The 23,765-nt window shown below is 45.3% G+C and overlaps 1 protein-coding gene across 1 annotated transcript in view; it reads left to right on the top strand.

The window, feature by feature from the left end:
- The first annotated feature begins 391 nt into the window (after positions 1-391).
- The window catches only part of LOC137424087 (extracellular calcium-sensing receptor-like), a 105,918-nt gene continuing 82,544 nt past the window's right edge, over positions 392-23,765 (top strand). The window contains exons 1-2 of the mRNA XM_078773661.1: positions 392-576; positions 4,641-4,926. Coding sequence (XP_078629787.1) covers positions 392-576; positions 4,641-4,926 — 471 coding nt within the window. The remainder of the gene's footprint in view (positions 577-4,640; positions 4,927-23,765) is intronic.

Below are 23,765 nucleotides of genomic sequence, written 5' to 3'. Positions count from 1 at the left end.
ATCAAATTTGAAATGTAAGTAGGATTTCAATTACCTTATATTATGGTGAATTGAGGACATTATTCTATGAATGTGATGTAATTATCAAAAGCATTATTAGCCTTAATTTCGAACTAACGTGACAATATTATAGTCGGTGCGTTGAGAATTGAAATTATATTTGAGTCAAATTGAGCTCAAAATATAATAAAACAGCTTCTGCCGTTGGAACTTGTGATCAGTAAATGGATTCTCTTATTTCCAGTGACTCGGAGAAAGCAAAACATTTTTGTTTACAAGGAATTTGAGGATGCATTTAATATATAGGTTGAAATTAAATTTTAAACAATTTGGAAATTATTCTGTAAATTCCCTTTCGCTGCAGCATGTCGCGTCCGCATTGTTTCTAACGATGATTATTTGTGAGACTGTAACTTTGGCTTTGTGTACGGATTCCCAGGTGAAGGTAAAAGGTATTCTCCGAAATGTATCTGCACCTGGAGATGTCATTCTTGGAGCCTTTTTTCCCGTGCATTTCTCTGTGCTGAAGGATCGTCCAACTTTGACTGAAAAGCCTTCACCGCATCGATGCACTGCGTGAGTTTCTAAAGCTTGTAACGTTTTTAATTTCTAAATAAATAAAAGTTTAATAAATACATTGAATAAAGTTAAATAAACAAATAAGTATAAATTTTTAAATGATTTCAAAATGAAAATCCTTGTATCTGGTGATATTACGAATATAATTCAAACGATTCTATTAAGGTAGAATTTGCTATTATTCGATGAAGTATTCACAATAATCCAAGACTTGCCATTGCTTTTTTTCCGATATATAAGTATTTGTAATGACCAAGAAAATAGTTTTTCTTACAGATTAAATAACCTTATCTTTTGAAGGAGCTGGCAGGATATCCTACAGGTATGCATATTCACCTTTGAGCTATTTAACCTGGGGTCGAATGTCAATGCCATCTATAAACTGTAAAGCATCAATGTGTGTGTGCTCCTTCCCTCGGATGGACATGGATGGAGCCCACCAAGTCAGAACATTGATTGTTGCTGAACATTAGAGATCCCACGGTCTTTCACGAACAGCAGGTGAGTTATCGCCGGAACCCTGAACAAATTGCAAATTCCTGCTCTCGCTCTCTCGTAAAGTCGCACTTAGCAAGTCATGATGTCAATACCCCCGACTACAGTTGAGGTGGACATTCGTCTTGCATTCAACTGAAAATAGGATGATGATGCGGATGATGAGGATGTGGATGGTCATGAAAATATATTGATTTATTTTAAATGTTGATTTGGCAGGCTCTTGTTGAAAGTATCCCATTCATCAAATTGAAAGCCGTACAACATACGTTTTGCAAAATCACAAATTGTCCATATCTTACCTGAAAAACGAATCATTCTTGCTTGGAAAAATAACTATGAAGGGTCTGCGAAGGTTCCAGGCAAGAAATAAGAGAAATGCAATGACCAATATATTTTTACTTTTGCACAAATATTTCCCGAAAGTGTTGTCTATAAATGAAAAAATGAAAGTTACCTTTTTCATTTTTTGAAAATTGTTACCTTTCATCGACAAATGAAAGCTATCTTTTTTTAAAGTTACCCTTTCCTTTTTTTAAAGTTGTTACTCTTTATTTTTTGAAAGTTACCTTTAATCTACAAATGAAAGATGTTACCTTTTTCTTTTTTTTGTAAGTTACCTTTAATCTACGATTGAAAGATGTTACCTTTTCCTTTTTTTGTAAGTTACCTTTAATCTACAAATGAAAGTTGTTACCTTTTTGTGAAAGTCGCCTTTTTCTGTTACCTTTTTCTTTTCTTTTTTTAAGTTGTTACCTTTCATCTACAAATGAAAGTTGATATCTTTTTTTGAAAGTTGTTCCTTGGAAAAAAAATTCCTTGATCTTGTTGATTCACTGATTCAATCAGCATAAATCAGCAGACGATGGTGCACACCATGTCAGGTGTGCGCCATGGTCTAAATTTCGACTGTGTTTAAATTTCGATCCCAATGTCTTGTATGTTCAACACTTCCCCTTTCCTTCCAGGAGAAAGTGTAAAAATCTGATCGTATAATTACAACATCCAGATGCTGATCTGACAACCAAGCTTTACAATCATGACAGTTTACAACCAGTGAAAAGTTGCTGAAATTCCCAAACCTCAAATATGAAGCAGACTCGACTACTGACTCGGTTGTACTCCCACATCTCTCAAACGTTGACACAGAGTACTAAATGCGCAACCTCGTGGAGCAAATGTCTTCTTGTCTGTGTACGTCAATGTCGAGCTCTTGCGTCTTCGCACCTGTTTGTTTTCAGAAAAGTTTCGCAATAGGAACCTGTGTGTTCATTTGTTCAGTTACGCTAAGCGTTCTCGGTATCCGACTGCCTTGGGAAGTTGGCATTTGAACAGTTTTGGTTCATAAACAACTGCACAAAACATGTCGCTGTCCGATGTTTTATTGTTGATGCTTCTCTCGGTCTTCTCTGAGAATTAAAGGATCTACAGCATAATGTTTTGGCTTAGGAACCAATCCTAATAGATGGAATTGATGGGTCAAATTCAATTAAACTCTAATCCTTTCGATCTTGTCGAAGAGGAGGAGCATGTCAAACTGCAATATTCATCGTTACTTATCTTCATCTTATCAGCAAAAAATATTATAATTTTTTATTAATTAATTAGGTAATATTTTTATTTAGGTAATTGCACACAGGTAATATTTTTATTCATATGTTGGCAATACAATATAACATCTCATTTAATTTGCCATTCCATTGCCAACTTGGTCTGCATGATTTCATTTCAAATCGAGATCACCCATAACGTCCACCTTTTAGGATTGTTACCCTCGCCAGACAACAGGGTATTGCATTTGGCTGTTTTTGTTTGTCTGTTTGTTTGTTTGTCCACAAAACGTGAGTATATTTGTTGGAACCCATCTGTGGATCGGTCCCATCAGCCGATGGGTCTGACCCATTTGGCGACCCATCTGTGGATGCACGAGAAATGACAATGCAGACTCATCGGCCGATGGGTCGGCGCCATCTGCGGATGTGTTGTTCACTTTGAAGGAATGTGTATGCATCAATGGTGGATGAGTTAACCTAACCCTAACCTTAACCCTAACCCTAACCCTAACCTAACCCTAACCCTAACAACCCTAACCCTTACCCTAACCCTAACCCTAACCCTAACCCTAACCCTAACCCTAACCCTAACAACCCTAACCCTAACCCTAACCCTAACCCTAACCCTAACCCTAATTGAAGATTGAATAAAAAAAGATTGAATAATAATGATTGAAGAGCACCATTCTGTCAACACATTCCTTCAAGGTGAACAACACATCCGCAGATGGCGCAGACCCATCGGCCGATGGGTCTGCATTGTCATTTCTCGTGCATCCACAGATGGGTCGCCAAACGGGTCAGACCCATCGGCCGATGGGACCGATCCACAGATGGGTTCCAACATATTTTTCTCTTCAACCGTTGGTCCGATTGACACAAAATTTTCTCCATTGGAGCGCCTCCTCCTGTAGAATTTTTATGATAATTATGATGTCATAGGTCACGTGGTATGAGTGCCATCTTGGAAAAACCGAAAACATTGCACCTCTATATCTCCGAAAATGCGCCATGGAAAAAATTGAAACATCGCTCATAGTCAATAACTCTACATGGGGAACATATTGTTGATGTCATGTGTGCCATCATTGTGACAGCATAATTAGACAAGTAGAATACTTGATCCGATCAGTTTGAAATTTATTGAGCGTGATCTACATAAACATTGTATGTGAGAATTAAATTGATGACATAATCAGTCACGTAGTTCGGCAGCCGTATTGGATTGAAAATGAAAAAAACCTCAGTAAATCTTATTTTCCAAAACGGCTTACTAGATTGATGCGAATCTCCACACATATTATCTACAAGCCTTGGGGAATAATGTTTGAAAACGATTAAGCCATAGGTCACACGGTCTGGCAGCCATATTGGATTCTGTGCAAAAACTGCATGAATTAAATTCTTGATCTTCTCTGAAAGCACTGGATGGATATAGATGCGAAATTTTAACCATATGTTCTACTAACCATTGGGGTACAATGTTGCCCAAAAAACGTCATCGGTCACATGGTTTGGCAGCCATATTGGATTCTGTGCAAAAACTGCATGAATTAAATTATTGATCTTCTCTGAAAGCACTGGATGGATATAGATGCGAAATTTTAAACATATGTTCGACTAACCATTGGGGTACAATGTTGCCCAAAAAACGTCATCGGTCACATGGTTTGGCAGCCATATTGGATTCAAGAAAAATATTTAAAAAATTGTTTCTCTGAAAGCGCTTACCCTGTCGATGCGAAGTTTTACAAATACCATCTCACACCATTGATGCACATAGTGTGAAAATAGTGACGCAATTGGTCACATGGTTTGGCAGGTATCTTGAATATAAAAACGAACTTTATCCAAAACGACACGAAACAAACGCACCACACAAAATACACTATATAGCGATGTCCTGGTGACCGTCTGCAATATCTAATTGCTCTTTCTTGTTTGTTATTGTAACATTAATTGTTGCATGTTTTGAATAGATATTTCATTACCTGATCAGATCATCCTCTTCAGGTTGAGTTCCAGGGCATTGCGGTGGGCCATGACTATGGTTTATGCTATTTATGAGATCAACAGCAACACTCACCTTCTTCCCAATGTAACACTTGGTTATTTTATCATTGATTCTTGCTTTTCGATACCCAGAGTGCTCGAAGGAACTTTGGGGTATTTAGTCAATAGGATTGAGACAAAAGTTGTATCTGAAAGTGTTTGCACTCCAAATGCCATCATTGGACCGCTCAGTTCCATGGTTTCAAAAGTCTTAAACCGTCTTTTCAGCATGTTTTCGATCCCTCAGGTAAGACTTTAATTTTATTATTGTAGATAGAACCATAGTTATCTATTTAAAATGAAAAGTATTTGAGTTTATTTTTGATAAAATCATACTAAAATATGCAATTTGGCATCTGTCTGTCAGTCTGATGATTTTTTGACCGAGATACAATCCATCGTTACTTATCCAATCTCAACCAAACTTGACAGGATAACTAAGGGTTATGCAATGAAGGTTGTAGCACATTCATTTGACCCCCCTCCCCAAAGGGGTTTTCTCCCCCAAGCGGGTTTTTCCTGCCATTGCCGGTAATAGGGTTGCGTGTTGAGGTGTATATCCGTGTTAAGTTAGCTTTATCGTGGCGTTTTTCCAAGGTTGCTTCTAATAACAAAACTAATGATAATAGCATAATATTAATGTTATTTTAAAACAATATTAATACCAACAATATCCTACCTTCCTAAGGGGTTTTTCCTCCTCAAACAAACATCGAGTTAACGTTGATAAATAGCTTATCATGGCGTTTTCATGGGGACAACGGCCCAACGGCCTCCACCGGGAAAAAAATATTATAAACCACAAACACACATGATTAGCTTTGTAAACAGTCGATAATGCTGTTTAAAACACTAAATAAAGACATTTGGAGGAATCCTGACATCCGTGAGGTAAGTTTTGCTTACAGAACTGAGCGAAGATCGACTGTGCTCTATCTACCCCACAAGGGTTGGGTTAATAACATCACCCTTCCTGCTGCTAATGTGGCGTTTTTCATAACAAACTTTTGAAACTTGCTCCTGCTGTTCAACACAAAACTGAAAGGGAGGAATCCCAGGTTGTGCTGATTTACCAAGCAGCTAGCTAGCGCTTGCCAAGCCAGCTGTTCCCTAATGGTTTTGAATGGAGTGCTTGCATGCAAAGAAGTTTGGGGCCACTCAGTTTCATGGTTTCGGAGTTATGGAGGAGACACACACACACTCTGCCTTTTAATATATATATATATATATATATATATATATATATATATATATATATATATATATATATATATATATACAGACTTGGCATTTAATATGGAATATTTTTTTTGTGGGGGTGAACTTACTTTTCAAGATGTCTTAGAACCAAAAGTTCATTGGAATTATGTTGAAATTATTCTAGATTTTGTTAATGTGACCTTTAAAAGAAACAAAAACCACATTTGACATTTCTAAACAAATAAATTGATCCTTGAAAGTGATGTAAACTGATATCGAACTCAATTCATGGACAGTACTGTGTTAAACTTCTGTGCGTTTTCCAGAAGTATGTCTTTATTTTGCACATTAGCCAAATTTTTTTTTAACAAAAACAAAAGTTAAATTACGACTGGGATTACCGACAGTAAAATTACAGTTCAGTACTTCGTGTAAACCCACACGAGCATTCAGAAGAGAACGTACACGTTGAGGCATGCTGTTCACGAGATTTGCCAAGGTTTGGACAGGAATCGCTTGCCATGCAGTGACAATAGCCTGCTGCAATTCACGCACAGAGGTCGGCTGCTGGTCCAAGTGGTCGATTTGATGCGTTAATTCTGCCCACAAATTCTCTATCAGATTCATATCCGGGGACAGGGCAGGCCACTCCATATGCTCTACACCACGGTCAGCAAGAAAGTGTTGGATCATGCGAGCACGATGAGGCCATGCATTGTCATCTTGGAAGACAAAGTTTCCTCGAAAGGCTGCAGGAGCAAATGGAAGCAATGTTTCTTCCAGAATGGCCCTGTACTTGAACTGGTTCAGGTTTCCATTCAGAACAACCAGGTCAGTTTTGCCCCCTGCATGAAAAGCAGCCCAAACGGTCACCCCACCACCTCCAGCTTGGACTCTTGGCACTATACAATCTTTGTTGTAGGCTTCATGCACTTGTCTGCGCACTCGGACGCGGCCATCTTGACTATAGACCAGAAATCTAGACTCGTCACTGAAGGTCACGTGATTCCAGTGTCCTGGCTGCCATTGACGGTGCTCTCTTGCCCACTGCAATTGGCGCTGGCTGTGTTGTCTGGTCAGGCATGGCGTTCTCAGGGGACGCCTGGCACGATAGCTTGCTCAAACCAGTCGTTATTTGACTCGCCTTCTGGATACAGGCACATTTGTCAGTTGCTGCCACTCAGCCCTAAGCCGATTAGCTGACTTGGTACGGCCATTGCGGACTAACCGGTGCAGCTGGCGATCATCCCTCCTTGTGGTTCTGCGGGGACGTCCTGGCCTCGGTATTGGAGTAGGGACATCCCTCTGAGCATTTCGTTTCAGGATCTTTGACACCTGACCTTGAGTGATGCCATACTGCCGAGCAATAGCACGCTCTTTCATGCTGTAATTTCGTAAAGCCACCACTCCATGACAAACAGCATTGTCGAGTTAACGGACCATCTCCAGAGGAAGCGGCAATAACTTTTGGAGACGTGCAGCAGTTGGTTTCCACTAATACAGAACGCAACAACCCTTGTATACCCGACTGTGAAGCCAATCGTCAAATGCACCTGTCCGTACGTTTTGCCACGCCACCTGTGATATAATCCTGTTATTGACTTCTTGCTGCGACAGACAATCAGTGGCATGGTTCTTTTAACAAATAAATCACCAAAGTATAAAAGAAACTCACCAGATTGATATACTGAGTTAAGAAAGTAAACCCAAGTCAAGAAAAAAAAAATTCCATATTAAATGCCAAGTCTGTATATATATATATACAGTCACGTGAAAAAGTAAGTACACCCCATATAAAGTTTTGACTTTTTCAACATATTTCAACATACAGCTATTTGATCTTCATTTCAATAATATTGATAGATAAAGGTGATATAATATAACAAATATCATTAAACATTTACATTTTGTAGTCCATTGTATAATTTAAATAAACATAAATGCAAATTTCGCATGTGGAAAAAGTAAGTACACCCTTGGCTCTAATAGGTGGTATTGCCCCCTTTGGTAGAAACAACCTCAAGTAGGCATTTCTTATAACTGTCTACCCGTCTTTGACATCGACTGGGAGAATTTTTTGCCCACTCCTCCATGCAGAATTCAGAATGGGTATTGACCTTGCCGTCCATGGCGAAAGCAGCTTCGTCGCCGATAACGAGATACCGCAGGAAATTGACATCTGCTTCGCAACGTGCTATCAACCATCTTGCAAGCACCAGCCTCCTGGCAATATCCCCTGGCGTTTGTTGATGCTGGATGTGAATCCGATATGGATGTTGGTAGAGGTCCAATCTTGTGATTCGGTTGAATGTTGGTGAAGGCAATCCCATCCCATTTCGTCTTGCGCTGGTATCCCTAGGATGCTCCAAAACTTGCTGCCTTACTGCTGCAATGTTCATTTCCGATCGCCCAGTGCGCCTCCTACCAGAATTCTCCTTGTTGCGGTTGAAGCTGGTGCCATGCTCTTGGTATTTTCTAACATTCGCCCAGATGGTTTTGGCTGCTGGAGGCTCCCGTTCTGGGAAACGTTCCCTGAACGCATCACGAGTTCGCTGCAAACTCAACATATTTCAACATACAGCTATTTGATCTTCATTTCAACAATATTGATAGATAAAGGTGATATAATATAACAAATAGCATGAAACATTTACATTTTGTAGTCCATTGTATAATTTAAATAAACATAAATGCAAATTTCGCATGTGGAAAAAGTAAGTACACCCTTGGCTCTAATAGGTGGTATTGCCCCCTTTGGCAGAAACAACCTCAAGTAGGCGTTTCTTATAATTGTCTACCAGTCTTTGACATCGACTGGGAGAATTTTTTGCCCACTCCTTCATGCAGAATTCAGAATGGGTATTGACCTTGCCGTCCATGGCGAAAGCAGCTTCGTCGCCGATAACGAGATACCGCAGGAAATTGACATCTGCTTCGCAACGTGCTATCAACCATTTTGCAAGCAACAGCCTCCTGGCAATATCCCCTGGCGTTTGTTGATGCCGGATGTGAATCTGATATGGATGTTGGTGGAGGTCCAGTCTTGTGATTCGGTTGAATGTTGCCGAAGGCAATCCCATCCTATTTCGTCTTGCGCTGGTATCCCGAGGATGCTCCAAAACTTGCTGCCTTACTGCTGCAATGTTCATTTCCGATCGCCCAGTGCGCCTCCTACCAAAATTCTCCTTGTTGCGGTTGAAGCTGGTGTCATGCTCTTGGTATTTTCTAACATTCGCCCAGATGGTTTTGGCTACTGGAGGCTCCCATTCTGGGAAATGTTCCCTAAACGCATCACGAGTTCGCTGTAAACTTCCAGTTTGGTGAAAGGTTGCAACCACGAAGGTCCGCTGTTCAGTCGTAAGTTGAACCATCTTTTCAATGACTCAGACTGTCTCTAAACCCGTACACTGTAGGCCCAGCTTAAATACCCATCTTAAACAAAGGATGACGCAACCGACGTTTACCAGACCAGCTTAACAATTTTACATAATCAACTTGGCAGTCGACAAGTAATGCGTCCATTTCAAACTGTCTTGCACCGATTAGCCAAACTTGTAAAAATGCGATTTTAACTTGTCATTTTCAATGAACTTGTACTCGGCCATGTGTGACAGCAATGATGCATGAAAGGCTGAGGATCTCCTCATAATTCGTAAACCACATGTAAATTGTCAAACGAAATAACCTTTGCATATTAACCCCTTAAATTCGGATTACCTTTTTTGTGATACGCACTGTGTATATATATATATATATATATATATATATATATATATATATATATATATATATATATATATATATATATATACATACATATATATATATATATATATATATATATATATATATATATATATATATATACATACGAAGAGTTCAGATGCAAAAACAGATATATCCATTTTTGCTGAAATGAGAAAATCAAGATTTTCTGCTGTGCATTCTAGGTGAAACCCATCAAAATGACATGGGCTGTATCTTAAAATACGTGGACGCGATCGGGTTTTGGGAGAAAATGATTTGCCTACTGAAACGGAGGTATTGAAACATATACTTCGGTAAACATAGTTCAGTTTCATCAAAAATGGCGTTTATCGGTTTTTGCGCCTGAACTCTTCATTATTATTACATACATATATATATATATATATATATATATATATATATATATATATATATTGTTGCGGATATGAGGATTGCATTTTTTTGATTGTGTGTATTGTATTGTGGTAAATTGTTGTGTAACATTGGTTGGATATGGCCCCTCCGGCCTCCAGAGTTGTGTAAAGGTAAAAAGGGCGTCCCGGTAGTTAATTCCATGAAACACCACATTGCAGGACACTATAAGACCCTTGTTCAGTAGTTTATATCCTTATTATGTGTTTTAGGGTAAGGCCTTGTCGTCCATTAACATGACACTCCATTGCACCGAATGAAAGAGATAGATTCCCTTCATTCCCATTCCCAAAAACCTCCATTTCCCCGTTCGTAATGGCCAAGCCTCAAATTGTCAATTACATCCCCTCCAATTGCCGCCATTGACCACGAGGCAGGGTTGGGGAAGAAAGGCGGGTCCCCACCTCGTCATAGAGGGGAGGAGTGAGTCAGCCCCACTCAACCAACCACGAACAAGGGGTTGGACTTGGAGAGGGTGTGGAGAGAAACATCAAGGAGGTTCGCGAAGGTTGAGGGGCGGGGCCTATATAACCCGCCGCGGGACGTTCCCCGAGGAGGGAGAGTCGCAAAAAGGTCCAAGGCAGATGAGCTGAGAAGAGAGATGAGCTGAGTTGAGCTGCGTGGTGAGGTGCAAAGCAAAGAGCTGGGTCGTCAGAGGAGAAGAGAGTCGCAAAAAGGTCCAAGGCAGATGAGCTGAGAAGAGAGATGAGCTATGACAAGAGCTGAGTTGTGAGGTCCAAAAGCAGATGATCATCCAGGGAAGCACAAAGCCTGCTATTCGTCACCTTGCTCGCCAGCAGCAGCGTCTACAGCAGCAACAAGACTCGACAGCCGTTTGGGGCCTGGACGGCAGTTTGGAGCAGGGCCACGAAGAAACGGCGGCTGCCCAACGCGCGGATCGTGCTGCCGGACCCATTGGACTTTCCTCTCCTTCCAGCCATTCCTGCCTGCAAGTTCCCCATTTGCGTACGTGAGTTTGTTTTGTTTGTTCTGTCCTGGGTAGGTAATTAAGTCTGTATAAGCTAGTATTTTCCCTGTGTCTCTAAAAGCTTCTGTATATTATTTTATTATCTTTCCTTCTCCTTGGTTATTTTGAGCCTGTAAATAGTAAATAAATTTATTAGTATTTTCAACCTTTTTCTCGTCTTCTTATTCCTTTTCTTCACATCCGTCGTCTTTGTCTTTTCCCTGATTGAATAGCTGTGGCGCGATACGGCCAACGTCTGGGTGAATCGGGTTTAGTCGGGGAAAAACTGTTCGGCCGCGGCGCCTCCGCTCGGCAAGCAACATCCTTAACCGCGGACCGTAACAATTGGTGTCAGGAGTGTCGGATTCGGACCTGGGACTAAATTTATTTAGCCCAAATTTTGGAACACCAATTGTACTATTGGCGTAACAATTGGTGTCAGGAGTGTCGGATTCGGACCTGGGACTAAATTCATTTAGCCCAAATTTTGGACACAATTGTACAATTGGCGTAACAATTGGTGTCAGGTGAGTCGGATTCGGACCTGAAGCGTTTAACGCGCTCAAAATTACAAAGTACCGAAATTGCTTTTGTTTTACAAAACCCGAATTTTTGAAATCGCGCCATGGCTGGTCAAGGCGACGGGATGCCGGTGGGAGAGATAGACGGGGTAGAATCGACCCAGGACCTCGGGGAAATGTATATGGAGGAGGTGGTTGAGGAGGTTTCAGGCGCGCAAAATGGCGTCCTCGCGCACGTGGGTGTAGCGGCACCAAATTTTGCCACGCCCGCGACCGTAGCAGCACCACCGGTGGATTTGAACCTTTTCATGATACAAATGAAGGCCCTTATGGACAAGAATAGTGAGCGATTGGAAGCCAAAATGGGTGAGCAAATAAGGGACGAAGCGAGGGCTCAGAGTGAGCGATTGGAAGCCAAATTGGGGGTAATGAGGGATGAAGCGAGGGGTACCGGTGAGGGGTTAGACAATAATTTTAAGGGATTAGACAAGAAATTTGGGAAGTTAGATGACAAATTTGAGGGGTTAGACAACGGGATAAAAGAGGTAAAGAATGGGTTAACGGGGGTGGAAAATAGAATGGCTGCCCAGGAGAATCAGATAGAGGGGGTGAAAAATGGGTTAATGGGGTTAGAAAATAGGATGGAAGACAAATTGCGGGAGATAGGGGAGCAATCCGCCCGAGAAATTAAACAAATGGGAGAGCAGATAGAGGAGGTAAAAATCGGGGTAGAAACCAAACTGGATGCTCAGAGGGATGAATTGGGACAGATGAGGGAGGCATCTACAAAAGAGAGGGAGGAGATGAAGGAGGAGATACGACGAGGTGTAAGTGAGGAGGTTTCGGGAATACGCGAGGAGGTAAAGCGAGGTGAAAAGCGTATGGAGAAAGAGGTGAGGAATAATACGGCTAGGTTACAGGGGGGCATAGAGGGTCTGACGAAGGGAGTAGAACAGCTGACAGTGGGACAAAAGGAACTAGTGGACCAAGTGGAAAAGAACACTGCAATAATCGGGGGGTTAAAAGCGACACAAAAAGACATTAAGAACGAATTAATAGCGACACAGAAGGAATGTCAGATGGTACATGAGGGGTTGACGAAGAAGTTGGAAGAGGTGACAGCAGTAATGGAGACGAAGGACCGAGAGGTGAGGACGCACATAGAAACGGTTAAAGTGGCGTTAGAGGAAGAGATAGAGGGGGCGCACAGGGAGATGAAGGAGGTAAAGGAAAAATTAGAGGAGGTGGAAGAAGGGGTGAGTGAAATTAAGAAGAGACGGAGGGAAACTAAAAAGGAGATAAGGGAGGAAGTGATGGAGTATGTGCAATGTCTGTGTTCAAATCATGATGATGTGCTCACTAACCAAATAAAGAGTGTGCAGGTGGCAGAGGAGGTGCGACGACGAGGTACGGAGGTGAGTGACGATATACGCGGAAATGTATATGGTGTGAGGGGAGATTCAGTCGGCTTGGGGGGTGGTGTCGACCCGGGTGTTCATGAGGGACCAATAGTGAGATGTATGACTGGTCCGGAGTGTATGGAAAGAGGAGGTGTGCAAGGAGGTCTGGCTATGGGGAGTGAGGGGGGTGCTGGTGAGCAAGGGTGTGCGAGTATGGAGTGGGTAGCGGGTTGCGGAAGGGCGACCCAGGCATCGACACCACGAGGGGTAGTGTTTGGAGGGACGGGGGACGCGCGGGAGCCCCCCGGGAATAGCGTACTGTGGGAGCCTGAGCGGTTTGGTCCCGCGTTGATCCCGCAGGGAGTGACGCGCGGGGTCCGACCTTCGGGCGCCCACAAGGTCCCACTCACGCCGTATGACGGCAAGCGTGATTTGAGGGCGTACCTGGCGCAGTTTGAGTACGTGTGTTAAGGCAACGGTTGGAATCCGGACGAAGGTGGAGTACACCTGGTAGGGGCACTGCGCAGTGCGGCGGCGGAGGTGCTGACAGCTTTACCACCGGGTGCTCTCACCCTGCCAGCTCTCCGTGCGGCTTTAATTAACCGTTTCGGTATCGAGCAGCAAAGCGAGCTTGATAAAGCTCAACTTGCGCAGCGAAAACGCAAGCCCCAGGAGACCATCGGGGAACTTGCTCACGATATTCGCCGCGCGGTCGGGATTGCACACGCGGACATGGCAGCGAGTTCCCAGGAAAGCCTGGCGCTGGATCACTTTATTCAGGCCCTTCCGGATCTGGAGCTCCGGCAACAGCTCGCCATGTGGCGCCCGCAGACCATGAGTCAGGCGGCCGACGCTGCAGCCCGTTGGGAAGCAGCGAGGCCCCTGGCCCGGGGAGGCGAGCGCCATGCAGTGGCGGTGCGTCAGGTGGGGCCCGTGATAGGGGGCGGCCCCCCAAGGGGGCCCTGACCTGGAGAGCATGGTCCGGAGGCTGGTGGATCGGCGTCTGGCGGGACCTGGACCATGGCAGGCGGCTCCAGTGGTGGCCCCCGGTAGTCCCCGACAGAGTACCCCGATTCGGACATACAGGGGGGGAAATTTGGAATACCGGAGGCAAGCACCTTACCAGGTGAGGTGCTATAATTGTGCTCGGATGGGTCACCGTGCGTGGGAGTGTCGAGCTCCGCGCTGGGACAGTCCCCGCCCGCCGATGCCCTCAACTCCGCCCCGTATCGATCGGCCTAGCCGACCTCAGACACCCCCCCGCCAGGGCCCGCGAAACTAGAACGTGCCGGGCATGCAGGGCGGTGTTCGGCAGTAGGGGATGGGGAGAAGCCCTCGTTGACGTGACAGGTCATTCATTGTGGCCAAATTGGACCGGGTAGTTTGACAATTCGGTGCAAAATTGCCGGCGTTGGGGGTAGACGCCGTGGTGGACACGGGAGCCAGCGCCACGATCATCAGCCCCGTGGTCCTTAATTCGAGTGCAGACGGCTGGGGTAAAATCCAGCGTCTGGAAAATCATAGCTTGCAGCTGGCTACCGGGGCAACGGCTCCGATCATAGGGCGTGGTTTTGTGACCCTCAAGTTGGGATCGGTAAAGCAAGAGATAGAGGTTTGGGTGGCGGAGGTGTGCGACCCGTGCTTAATAGGGTTGGATTGTTGACTGCCGGCGGTTGTAAAATCGACTTGAGCCGGGGGATCCTGCAATGGGGGGTGGAGGAGCTACCATTGGAGGGGGTGAGCACGGCCGAGAGGGTGGAGCTGGAGGCTCCGGAGGCCGTGACCATCCCTCCGGGGACCGAGGCCGTAGTGCCGGCCCGATGGTTAGCCCGCCCGACATGGCAGGAATCCTGCGGCCTGGTCGAACCGGTGGCAGCGCGATCCATACCTGGTTTAATCATGGGCCGCACCCTTGTAAAAACGGACGGGCCGGTAGTGGCCGTCCGAGTAATTAATATTAGCACAGAACCACGCACTATAGTAAGGGGCACGAAGGTAGCTGGCTGCACCCCAGTTAGAGAAGTCGCGTCGGTGAGGGGCGAGAACATCCAGCCGAGCCGGCCCCAGGGGGAGCCTTCAATAAGTTCTAGGAATTGGCCCGATCCCATTTGCGAGATGGTAAATCGGAGTAGCATAGAGTTGGGAGGTACCCAGAGGGAGGCCTTACACAAACAGGTTGGGTCCCATTTGGACCTCTTCTCCTTGTCCACCGAGGATATTGGACGTACGGGCCTGGTGAAACATCAGATGGCCTATTCGTCAGGCCGCCCGACGGCTCCCTTGGAGCAAGAGGGCGGAAGCTGACGAGCAGGTTGAAAAGATGCTCGACGCAGGCGTGATCGAGCCCTTGGGAAGTCCTTGGATGTCACCTGTTGTGCTGGTCAAAAAGAAAGATGGGACCACGCGGTTCTGCGTGGACTATCGCCAGCTAAACAACGTGACACTCAAGGACTCATATCCCCTGCCAAGGATTGATGACACCCTCGATGCCGTTGCGGGCTCAAATTGGTTCACAACTTTGGACCTCAAGAGTGGGTATTGGCAGGTGGAGATGGATCGGACAAAGAAGGAGAAAACGGCATTTTCCACAGGTAAGGGGCTGTATCAGTTCACTGTGATGCCGTTTGGTTTGTGTAACGCCCCCGCCACCTTTGAGAGATTAATGGAGCATGTGCTAGGCGGCATGCCATGGCAATCATGCCTGGTATACCTGGATGACGTCCTGGTACATGCCAAGACCTTCCCCCAGGCGTTAGCTAATTTGGACCAGGTGTTCGGGTGCCTCAGACAGGCAGGGTTAAAGCTGAACCCGAGCAAGTATACTTTGTTTGCAAGAGAGGTGGCCTATCTAGGTCACGTGATCGGCTGCGAGGGGGTAAAAACGGACCCAGACAAAATTAAAGCGGTAGAGGAGTGGCCCGCACCACATACCATCAAAGAGGTGCGGGGATTTTTAGGACTCTGCTCCTACTACCGGCGCCTTGTGGCGAAACTTGCAGAGTTGTCCCGTCCCCTCCACCGGCTTACGGAGAAGGGGACGCGATTTAATTGGACGCGGGAGTGCCACGAGGCCTTCCAAAAATTGAATGGGTGTCTAACATCCGCACCCCTTCTAGCTTACCCCACTAGCAACGGGGCATTTACCCTGGACACAGATGCGAGCCAGGAAGGATTGGGCGCAGTTTTGTCTCAGACACAGGAGGGCGTGGAGAGAGTGATTGGTTACTATAGTTGGGCCTTAAGTAGGCCCGAGCGAAATTATTGTGTCACTCGCAAAGAGTTATTGGCTATGCTGGCTGCCATGAACCATTTCCACCCGTACCTGTACGGGCGGAAATTTTCGGTTCGAACTGACCATTCCTCCCTGCAATGGCTCCTTCGGTTCAAGGAACCGGAGGGCCAAATTGCAAGGTGGTTGGAAAAGTTGCAGCAGTACGATTTCAATGTGACCCATAGGGCCGGGAAGGCCCATGGTAATGCAGACGCACTCTCTCGGCGTCCTTGTCTGGGGGAAAACTGCAAATTTTGTGCGAGACACGAGGAGAGGGAGCAATTGGGCGATTCTGCCCCGATTCTCATCGTCCGGGCAACCCGGGTGAGAGGGCCAATTTTGCCACTAACCGCAGATGAAGAATTTGGAGATTTGGCTTGGAGCACGGCCCAGCAGAAGGATCCTGTCCTGGGACCGGTGTTCAATTGGGTCAAATTGGGGCAAAGACCAAAGGGGGAAGAGGTCACCCCCCTCGGGGCGCAAACAAAGGTGTATTGGGCTCAGTGGCAGACCCTGGAGTTGAAAGGCAACATCTTGTATCGCAAGTGGGTGGAGGTTCCCTCTGATAGAACTTCCTGGCTGGTGATAGTCCCTGACAAATTTAAGAACGTCATATTGCAACAGGTGCATGGTACCCGCTCCGGCGGCCATTTGGGCAGGACAAAGACAATATCTCGGGTCCGCCGGAGGTTCTATTGGGTGAATATGGGGCGCGACATACAGGACTGGTGTCGGAGATGCGACGCAGGTTCTGCCAAAAAGGGACCAGCACGGAGGATGAGGGCCCCCCTTCAATTACATCAGGTGGGGGCCCCCCTTGAGCGGGTGGCTATGGATATTCTAGGACCGCTGCCCCGCACCCACCAAGGTAATAAGTATATCCTCGTTGTAATGGACTATTTCACCAAGTGGCCGGAGGCCTACGCCCTCCCCAACCAAGAAGCCGGGGTTGTGGCGCAGGCCTTCGTAGAAGGATTTGTAGGTCGGCAAGGGATTCCACAGGAGCTGCACACCGATCAGGGACGAAAATTTGAGAGTCGATTATTAAAAGATGTGTGCAGACTCCTGTCAATTCGAAAGACCAGAACCACGCCCTTGCGGCCACAATCTGACGGGATGGTGGAAAGATTCAACAGAACATTGATCCAACAACTGGCATTGTTCACCACCACCCGTCAGGATGACTGGGACGAACATCTCCCGTACCTGTTGATGGCCTACCGAACTAGCCAGCACGGGGCCACCGCATGCAGTCCAGCGTTGCTTATGTATGGGCGGGAGTTACGGGCTCCCACCGACTTGCTATGCAGTCCCGTGCCAGACACCACGGATACACCGCCGAGGGAGGGTTACGCACGTCACCTGGAGGAAGGCATGGAGCGCGTCCATGCCTTTGCCCGCCGCCAGCTCCATCTGGCAGGGGCCAAGATGAAGCGCAGGTACGACGACCGGAGCCAGGGGAGTCAATACGCTCCGGGGATGAAGATTTGGTTCTTTAATCCCCGGAGGCGGAAGGGTAGGTGCCCAAAACTCACCTCCCCCCTGGCAAGGCCCGGGAGTCGTCCTGTCGCAAGTCTGTGACGTGGTCGTTAAGATCAAAATGGGGCCACGGGCCCCCCCTCGGATCATCCATGCCGACCGGATAAGACCTTATGCGCGAGCAGGCGCCCTCATGGATCGCCTCGGCTCTAGATGTCGAGGCAGGACCCAGTACCTCTTGCGACGGGGGCTCGTAGCGTCAGAGGACTGGGGGGATGGTAGTAAGAGATGCCCCATGTGATGGGATGGCCAATCCACCATCCCTCACAGCGGGGGCAAAGGAGCATTAGATTTATGTGGTTTATGGCAGTGTAAGCTCGCCGAGGGAGGGTTTGGATAATGTGTAGGGACCTAGAAGATGACCTTAGGTGACGTTAAGGTTAGGTAGTGACAATGACACCTGTAGTGGGGACGCAAGTAGTTTAGAGTGGATAATAATGACGAGGGAGTGCAATAGTTTAAAGGGACGATTGGGAAGCGCAAGTTCCAGAGGGTAGTAGTTAGATGAGATGATGCCGTATGTGTGAGGATCGAAAGTGTATTGAGCAGGGTATGAGTAAATGATTGTGAGTGTGAGTTGTATTGAGATTGCACAGGTGTGCAACTGAACAGGTGGATGGAGCAGTGTATGAGGGAGTGATAGTGATGAGTTGTGCTGACCAAATGGTCCAGGAAGGAAGGAGGGTGCAGGTGGCACCAGGTGTGAGTGCACAGGTGTGCAACAACAGGTATGAGGAACAGGTGTATGGAATAAATGGTAGTGTGGAGTATATGGAGTATTGGGATGGATGGTCGTGGAGTGAGTATGGTGGAAACGATGGAGTGGAGTGGATGGTGCGAAGGTGTGAATGGGGGAAGGATGGACCCCCATCACGAATACCCGGGGCGGGTAGTGTAAGTGTTAGGTAGAGGGTATAGGTAAATTGTGGTTGGATATTGGCATCTGTGGTGCGGGTGAAAGAATGGTGTTTGGATGGGTGCATTAGTGTTGTGGAAATGGCTGGGCGTGTAGCCTGTTAGTGTGTGTAGTTGGTTTGGGCACTCCACCACTGTGAGGATGTCGGCCAGGTGAGGCCGCAGGTGGGCTCTGGGAGCCGGTAGTTGTTGTGGATGGGGCCCGAGGATCCGGAGGACGGACCAGGGTAGCCCAGTGCCAGAGGGCACCGAGTGGGGTGACAGAGCCAGGAGGGGCCTTCCCCAGTTAGATAGGTTAGGGTGAGGAGCTAGGTAAGCTCGGGTGGCAACTACAGTGGTGGAGGTGTGCAGGTGGGTAGACCTGCTGGGAGAGCTACACGCCCCAGCCCAGAAATTGTGCAAGGGCACCGGGAGATGAATCGGGGGAGTGAGACCCCAAATTGAGAAGCACCACAGTTTGGTCAATGGGAATTGGTTTTTAGAACCCATAGTGTAAGTTGGCCAATGGATTGGCAGGGAGAGACCCCGGGTAGTGTAAAGTGTGTTAATGTCATTTAGAGAATAGTTAGCTCCTTGCACCATCTACATCCACTCACCTGAGGTGACGTAACTCCACACCATGCCATGTTTTTATTATTTTTGATGCAAATGTTTGGAATGTGAGACGCATCATGATGTGGGTGTGACATTGTGCTTGATGTTCCATCTCTTCCTCCTTATGAGGATTGATGATGAATTGGTGATGGCAAATTTTGGATAGAGGGATTGTGGAGACGAATTTGGTATGAGGGAAATATGGGAAGACGTGACGATAGCGACGGATTTGTAAATGTGTAGATTTTTGTACATATGGGGTAAGGGCAAGGGTAGTGTAGGTGACAGGGGGGGTGACGTACGGTAGGGACAAGCTTTCTCACTTCGCTCTCCGTACGCACTTCGCCTTGCAATGCCTTATTGATGTGTACCCTTGAGACCTTACCCCTCGCTCATCTGTCTTGTCCCCCCTTTGTCTCCTACATGAGGACCTGAGCGCCACTGGGCGCCGAGGGGAGCGTGCGTGAGTCCGCCATTGTGCGCCCGGAACTCCCAGAACCAGCTGTCTGCATCGATGCACCACATTATGAACCACATGTCTGTGGCCGAGCACCACTTATGGACCCCATGGGTTGGGGCATGGCCACTCTGCTGGAACCGGCCATGAAGGCCCGAAATCTTGCTGGCGGACCTTGGCCACAGGGCACCGATGCCCCACAGGTGAACCACACTAGTCGGCCCTGTGGGCCATAAATAAAAAAAATAAAAATGGACACGTTGGGTGCAATTCATTTTCAGTTCAAATAGGCCGCCAGTAAGAAAATGAAGGAAAAGACAACAACTGGAAGAAATAATAATAGCCAGCAGATGGAGCCGAAGAGCAAGAGACCACCTGCAGGGTTAGGGGTTGTTGATTTTATTTTTATTATTGAACATTGATGAACTGTGGTGACTGCACCGATTGGTGCTTGAGGGTGTATTGGTGCGTTTTTGGTGCTTTAATGGTGCGTCGATGCAGAGCAGACTGTCTCCCCCCCCCCAGAAATAACAATCACAGGTTCTGGGTTGCGTTTTGTAAATAAAATAGCGTCACTGTGAATAATGCTCCCCACCGTCAGTGTATAGTTTGAAGACCATTCCGCAATTCGGTTAACTGTGGGCGTGAGTCTGTTAGGCAGGGTGCAATGGAGCAGCGGGACATATTTATCTATGTTTTAAAACTGTCGCACTCAGGGTCAGGTTAAAAGTAGAGGGAACTACACCTACGTGTCACACTAAATTAAAGTTATAGGCCCGGGTCGTGCCTAAGAGGAGGAGGGTGCAGTGTTGTGGATATGAGGATTGCATTTTTTTGATTGTGTGTATTGTATTGTGGTAAATTGTTGTGTAACATTGGTTGGATATGGCCCCTCCGGCCTCCAGAGTTGTGTAAAGGTAAAAAGGGCGTCCCGGTAGTTAATTCCATGAAACACCACATTGCAGGACACTATAAGACCCTTGTTCAGTAGTTTATATCCTTATTATGTGTTTTAGGGTAAGGCCTTGTCGTCCATTAACATGACACTCCATTGCACCGAGTGAAAGAGATAGATTCCCTTCATTCCCATTCCCAAAAACCTCCATTTCCCCGTTCGTAATGGCCAAGCCTCAAATTGTCAATTACATCCCCTCCAATTGCCGCCATTGACCACGAGGCAGGGTTGGGGAAGAAAGGCGGGTCCCCACCTCGTCATAGAGGGGAGGAGTGAGTCAGCCCCACTCAACCAACCACGAACAAGGGGTTGGACTTGGAGAGGGTGTGGAGAGAAACATCAAGGAGGTTCGCGAAGGTTGAGGGGCGGGGCCTATATAACCCGCCGCGGGACGTTCCCCGAGGAGGGAGAGTCGCAAAAAGGTCCAAGGCAGATGAGCTGAGAAGAGAGATGAGCTGAGCTGAGCTGCGTGGTGAGGTGCAAAGCAAAGAGCTGGGTCGTCAGAGGAGAAGAGAGTCACAAAAAGGTCCAAGGCAGATGAGCTGAGAAGAGAGATGAGCTATGACAAGAGCTGAGTTGTGAGGTCCAAAAGCAGAAGATCATCCAGGGAAGCACAAAGCCTGCTATTCGTCACCTTGCTCGCCAGCAGCAGCGTCTGCAGCAGCAACAAGACTCGACAGCCGTTTGGGGCCTGGACGGCAGTTTGGAGCAGGGCCGCGAAGAAACGGCGGCTGCCCAATGCACGGATCGTGCTGCCGGCCCCATTGGACTTTCCTCTCCTTCCAGCCATTCCTGCCTGCAAGTTCCCCATTTGCGTATGTGAGTTTGTTTTGTTTGTTCTGTCCTGGGTAGGTAATTAAGTCTGTATAAGCTAGTATTTTCCCTGTGTCTCTAAAAGCTTCTGTATATTATTTTATTATCTTTCCTTCTCCTTGGTTATTTTGAGCCTGTAAATAGTAAATAAATTTAGTAGTATTTTCAACCTTTTTCTCGTCTTCTTATTCCTTTTCTTCACATCCGTCGTCTTTGTCTTTTCCCTGATTGAATAGCTGTGGCGCGATACGGCCAACGTCTGGGTGAATCGTGTTTAGTCGGGGAAAAACTGTTCGGCCGCGGCGCCTCCGCTCAGCAAACAACATCCTTAAACGCGGACCGTAACAATATGTATATTATAATCGGCTACGGTGATTCTGTCTGTCTGTCTGTCTGTCCGGGGTGTGGCTTAGTCCGTTTGCAGAGTAGCTCCACCCATTCTTGGAGAGGCTTCATGTTTACAAATATCCACCATTTTATTAACTCGAATAGCTTTGAGGCCTGTTTCGTTAGGCCTGTGCTGTCTTTCTCTCTCACACAGGTTTATTTCAACTCAAATTCGATATATCATTTCATTTTTAACAGTCGCTAACATAGTTTTAGACTTGGTTGAAAAAAAACTGGAAGAAAATCCGATGAAAGTTTCCGTTTACAGAACGAAATGAATTCTCAAAGGCCTGTAAAATAAAGCCCATTCATTGAGTCACCCTCACGATTTTATCGAATTCACCATCTGATTTAATTTTTATCGATTGTTTTTAGACTAGGTGTCAGAAATAATTGAGAACATTCATGCACACACGGGAAAATGCAGAGATATATTTTTTAAAATCGTGCCATGATGATACACGAAAATACACCGCCTAAAATAACAGTCGGGGAAAATGTCGACATATATAAAAAAATTCGCTTTTTCTTTTCCGTTAAGATATATTACGTGTTGGATCGTCACAAACGTCACAAACAAACGTCACAAACAGTCATCACAAAAACGTCAACAATGATGCCGACATATATTTCTTCGTTCTTATTTCATTCAACATTATTATCCGGAAGTAAAGGTTCATGTGTTCATTTCACGTGTGAAAAAACAAACTCCATTTCACGTGTGCATGGACGTGTAATTCACATTTGTAAAATATATAAATTAACAGACGGGAAATTGCTGAGAGATATTTCTTCGTTTTTATTTTATTATTTACGAGCAGAAGTACCCGGCGTTGCCGGGCGGTGGAGGGAGGAGGGAGGAGGGAGGAGGGAGGAGTGAGGAGGGAAGGGCACGTACACTTTAAACATGTATATACATGTGGGATGTGGGATATAGTATACATGTGCCGTGGGACATGTGTAGGTGTACGTGTGTGTGTGTGTGTGTGTGTGTGTGTGTGTGTGTGTGTGTGTATGCCGGTGTACATGTGTGTGTATATGTGTGTGTGTACGTGTGTATATATATATATATATATATATATATATATATATATATGTACATATATATATATATATATATATATATATATATATAATTATATATATACATACATATATATATATATATATATACATACATATATATATATATACATATACATACATATATATATATATATATATATATATATATATATATATATATATGTACATATATATATATATATATATATATATATATATATATATATATATATATATATATATATATATATATATATATATGTACATATATATATATATATATATATATATATATATATATGTACATATATATATATATATATATATATATATATATATATGTACATATATATATATATATATATATATATATATATATATATATATATGTATATATATGTATATTTGATAGATAAAGGTGATATAATATAACAAATATCATGAAACATTTACATTTTGTAGTCCATTGTATCATTTAAATAAACATAAATGCAAATTTAGCATGTGGAAAAAGTAAGTACACCCCATGAAATGTTTTTTAAATCTTTTTAACATATGTGGACATATCAATATTTGATCTTCATTTAAACAGTATCGACAGATAAAGGTGATCTAATTGAACAAAAAACAATGTAAAATTGACTTTGCAATAATTTATTCAACAAAAATGTGATGCACAATTGCAATATTCACCATACACAATTGCATGCACAGCTCGTTTAAAATCCCCCCACAACATCTCGATGGGATTTTGATCCGGGCTTTGACTTGGCCATTCCAGAACCCTACATTTCTTTCTTTTCAGCCATTCCTTGGTGGATTT

The sequence above is a fragment of the Myxine glutinosa genome, chromosome 3, assembly GCF_964187855.1.
Source record: "Myxine glutinosa chromosome 3, kmMyxGlut1.1, whole genome shotgun sequence".
In the NCBI taxonomy this organism is placed as follows: Eukaryota; Metazoa; Chordata; class Myxini; order Myxiniformes; family Myxinidae; genus Myxine; species Myxine glutinosa.
The sequence above is the reverse complement of the archived record's forward strand: the minus strand, read 5'-3'. Positions and strand labels throughout refer to the sequence as shown.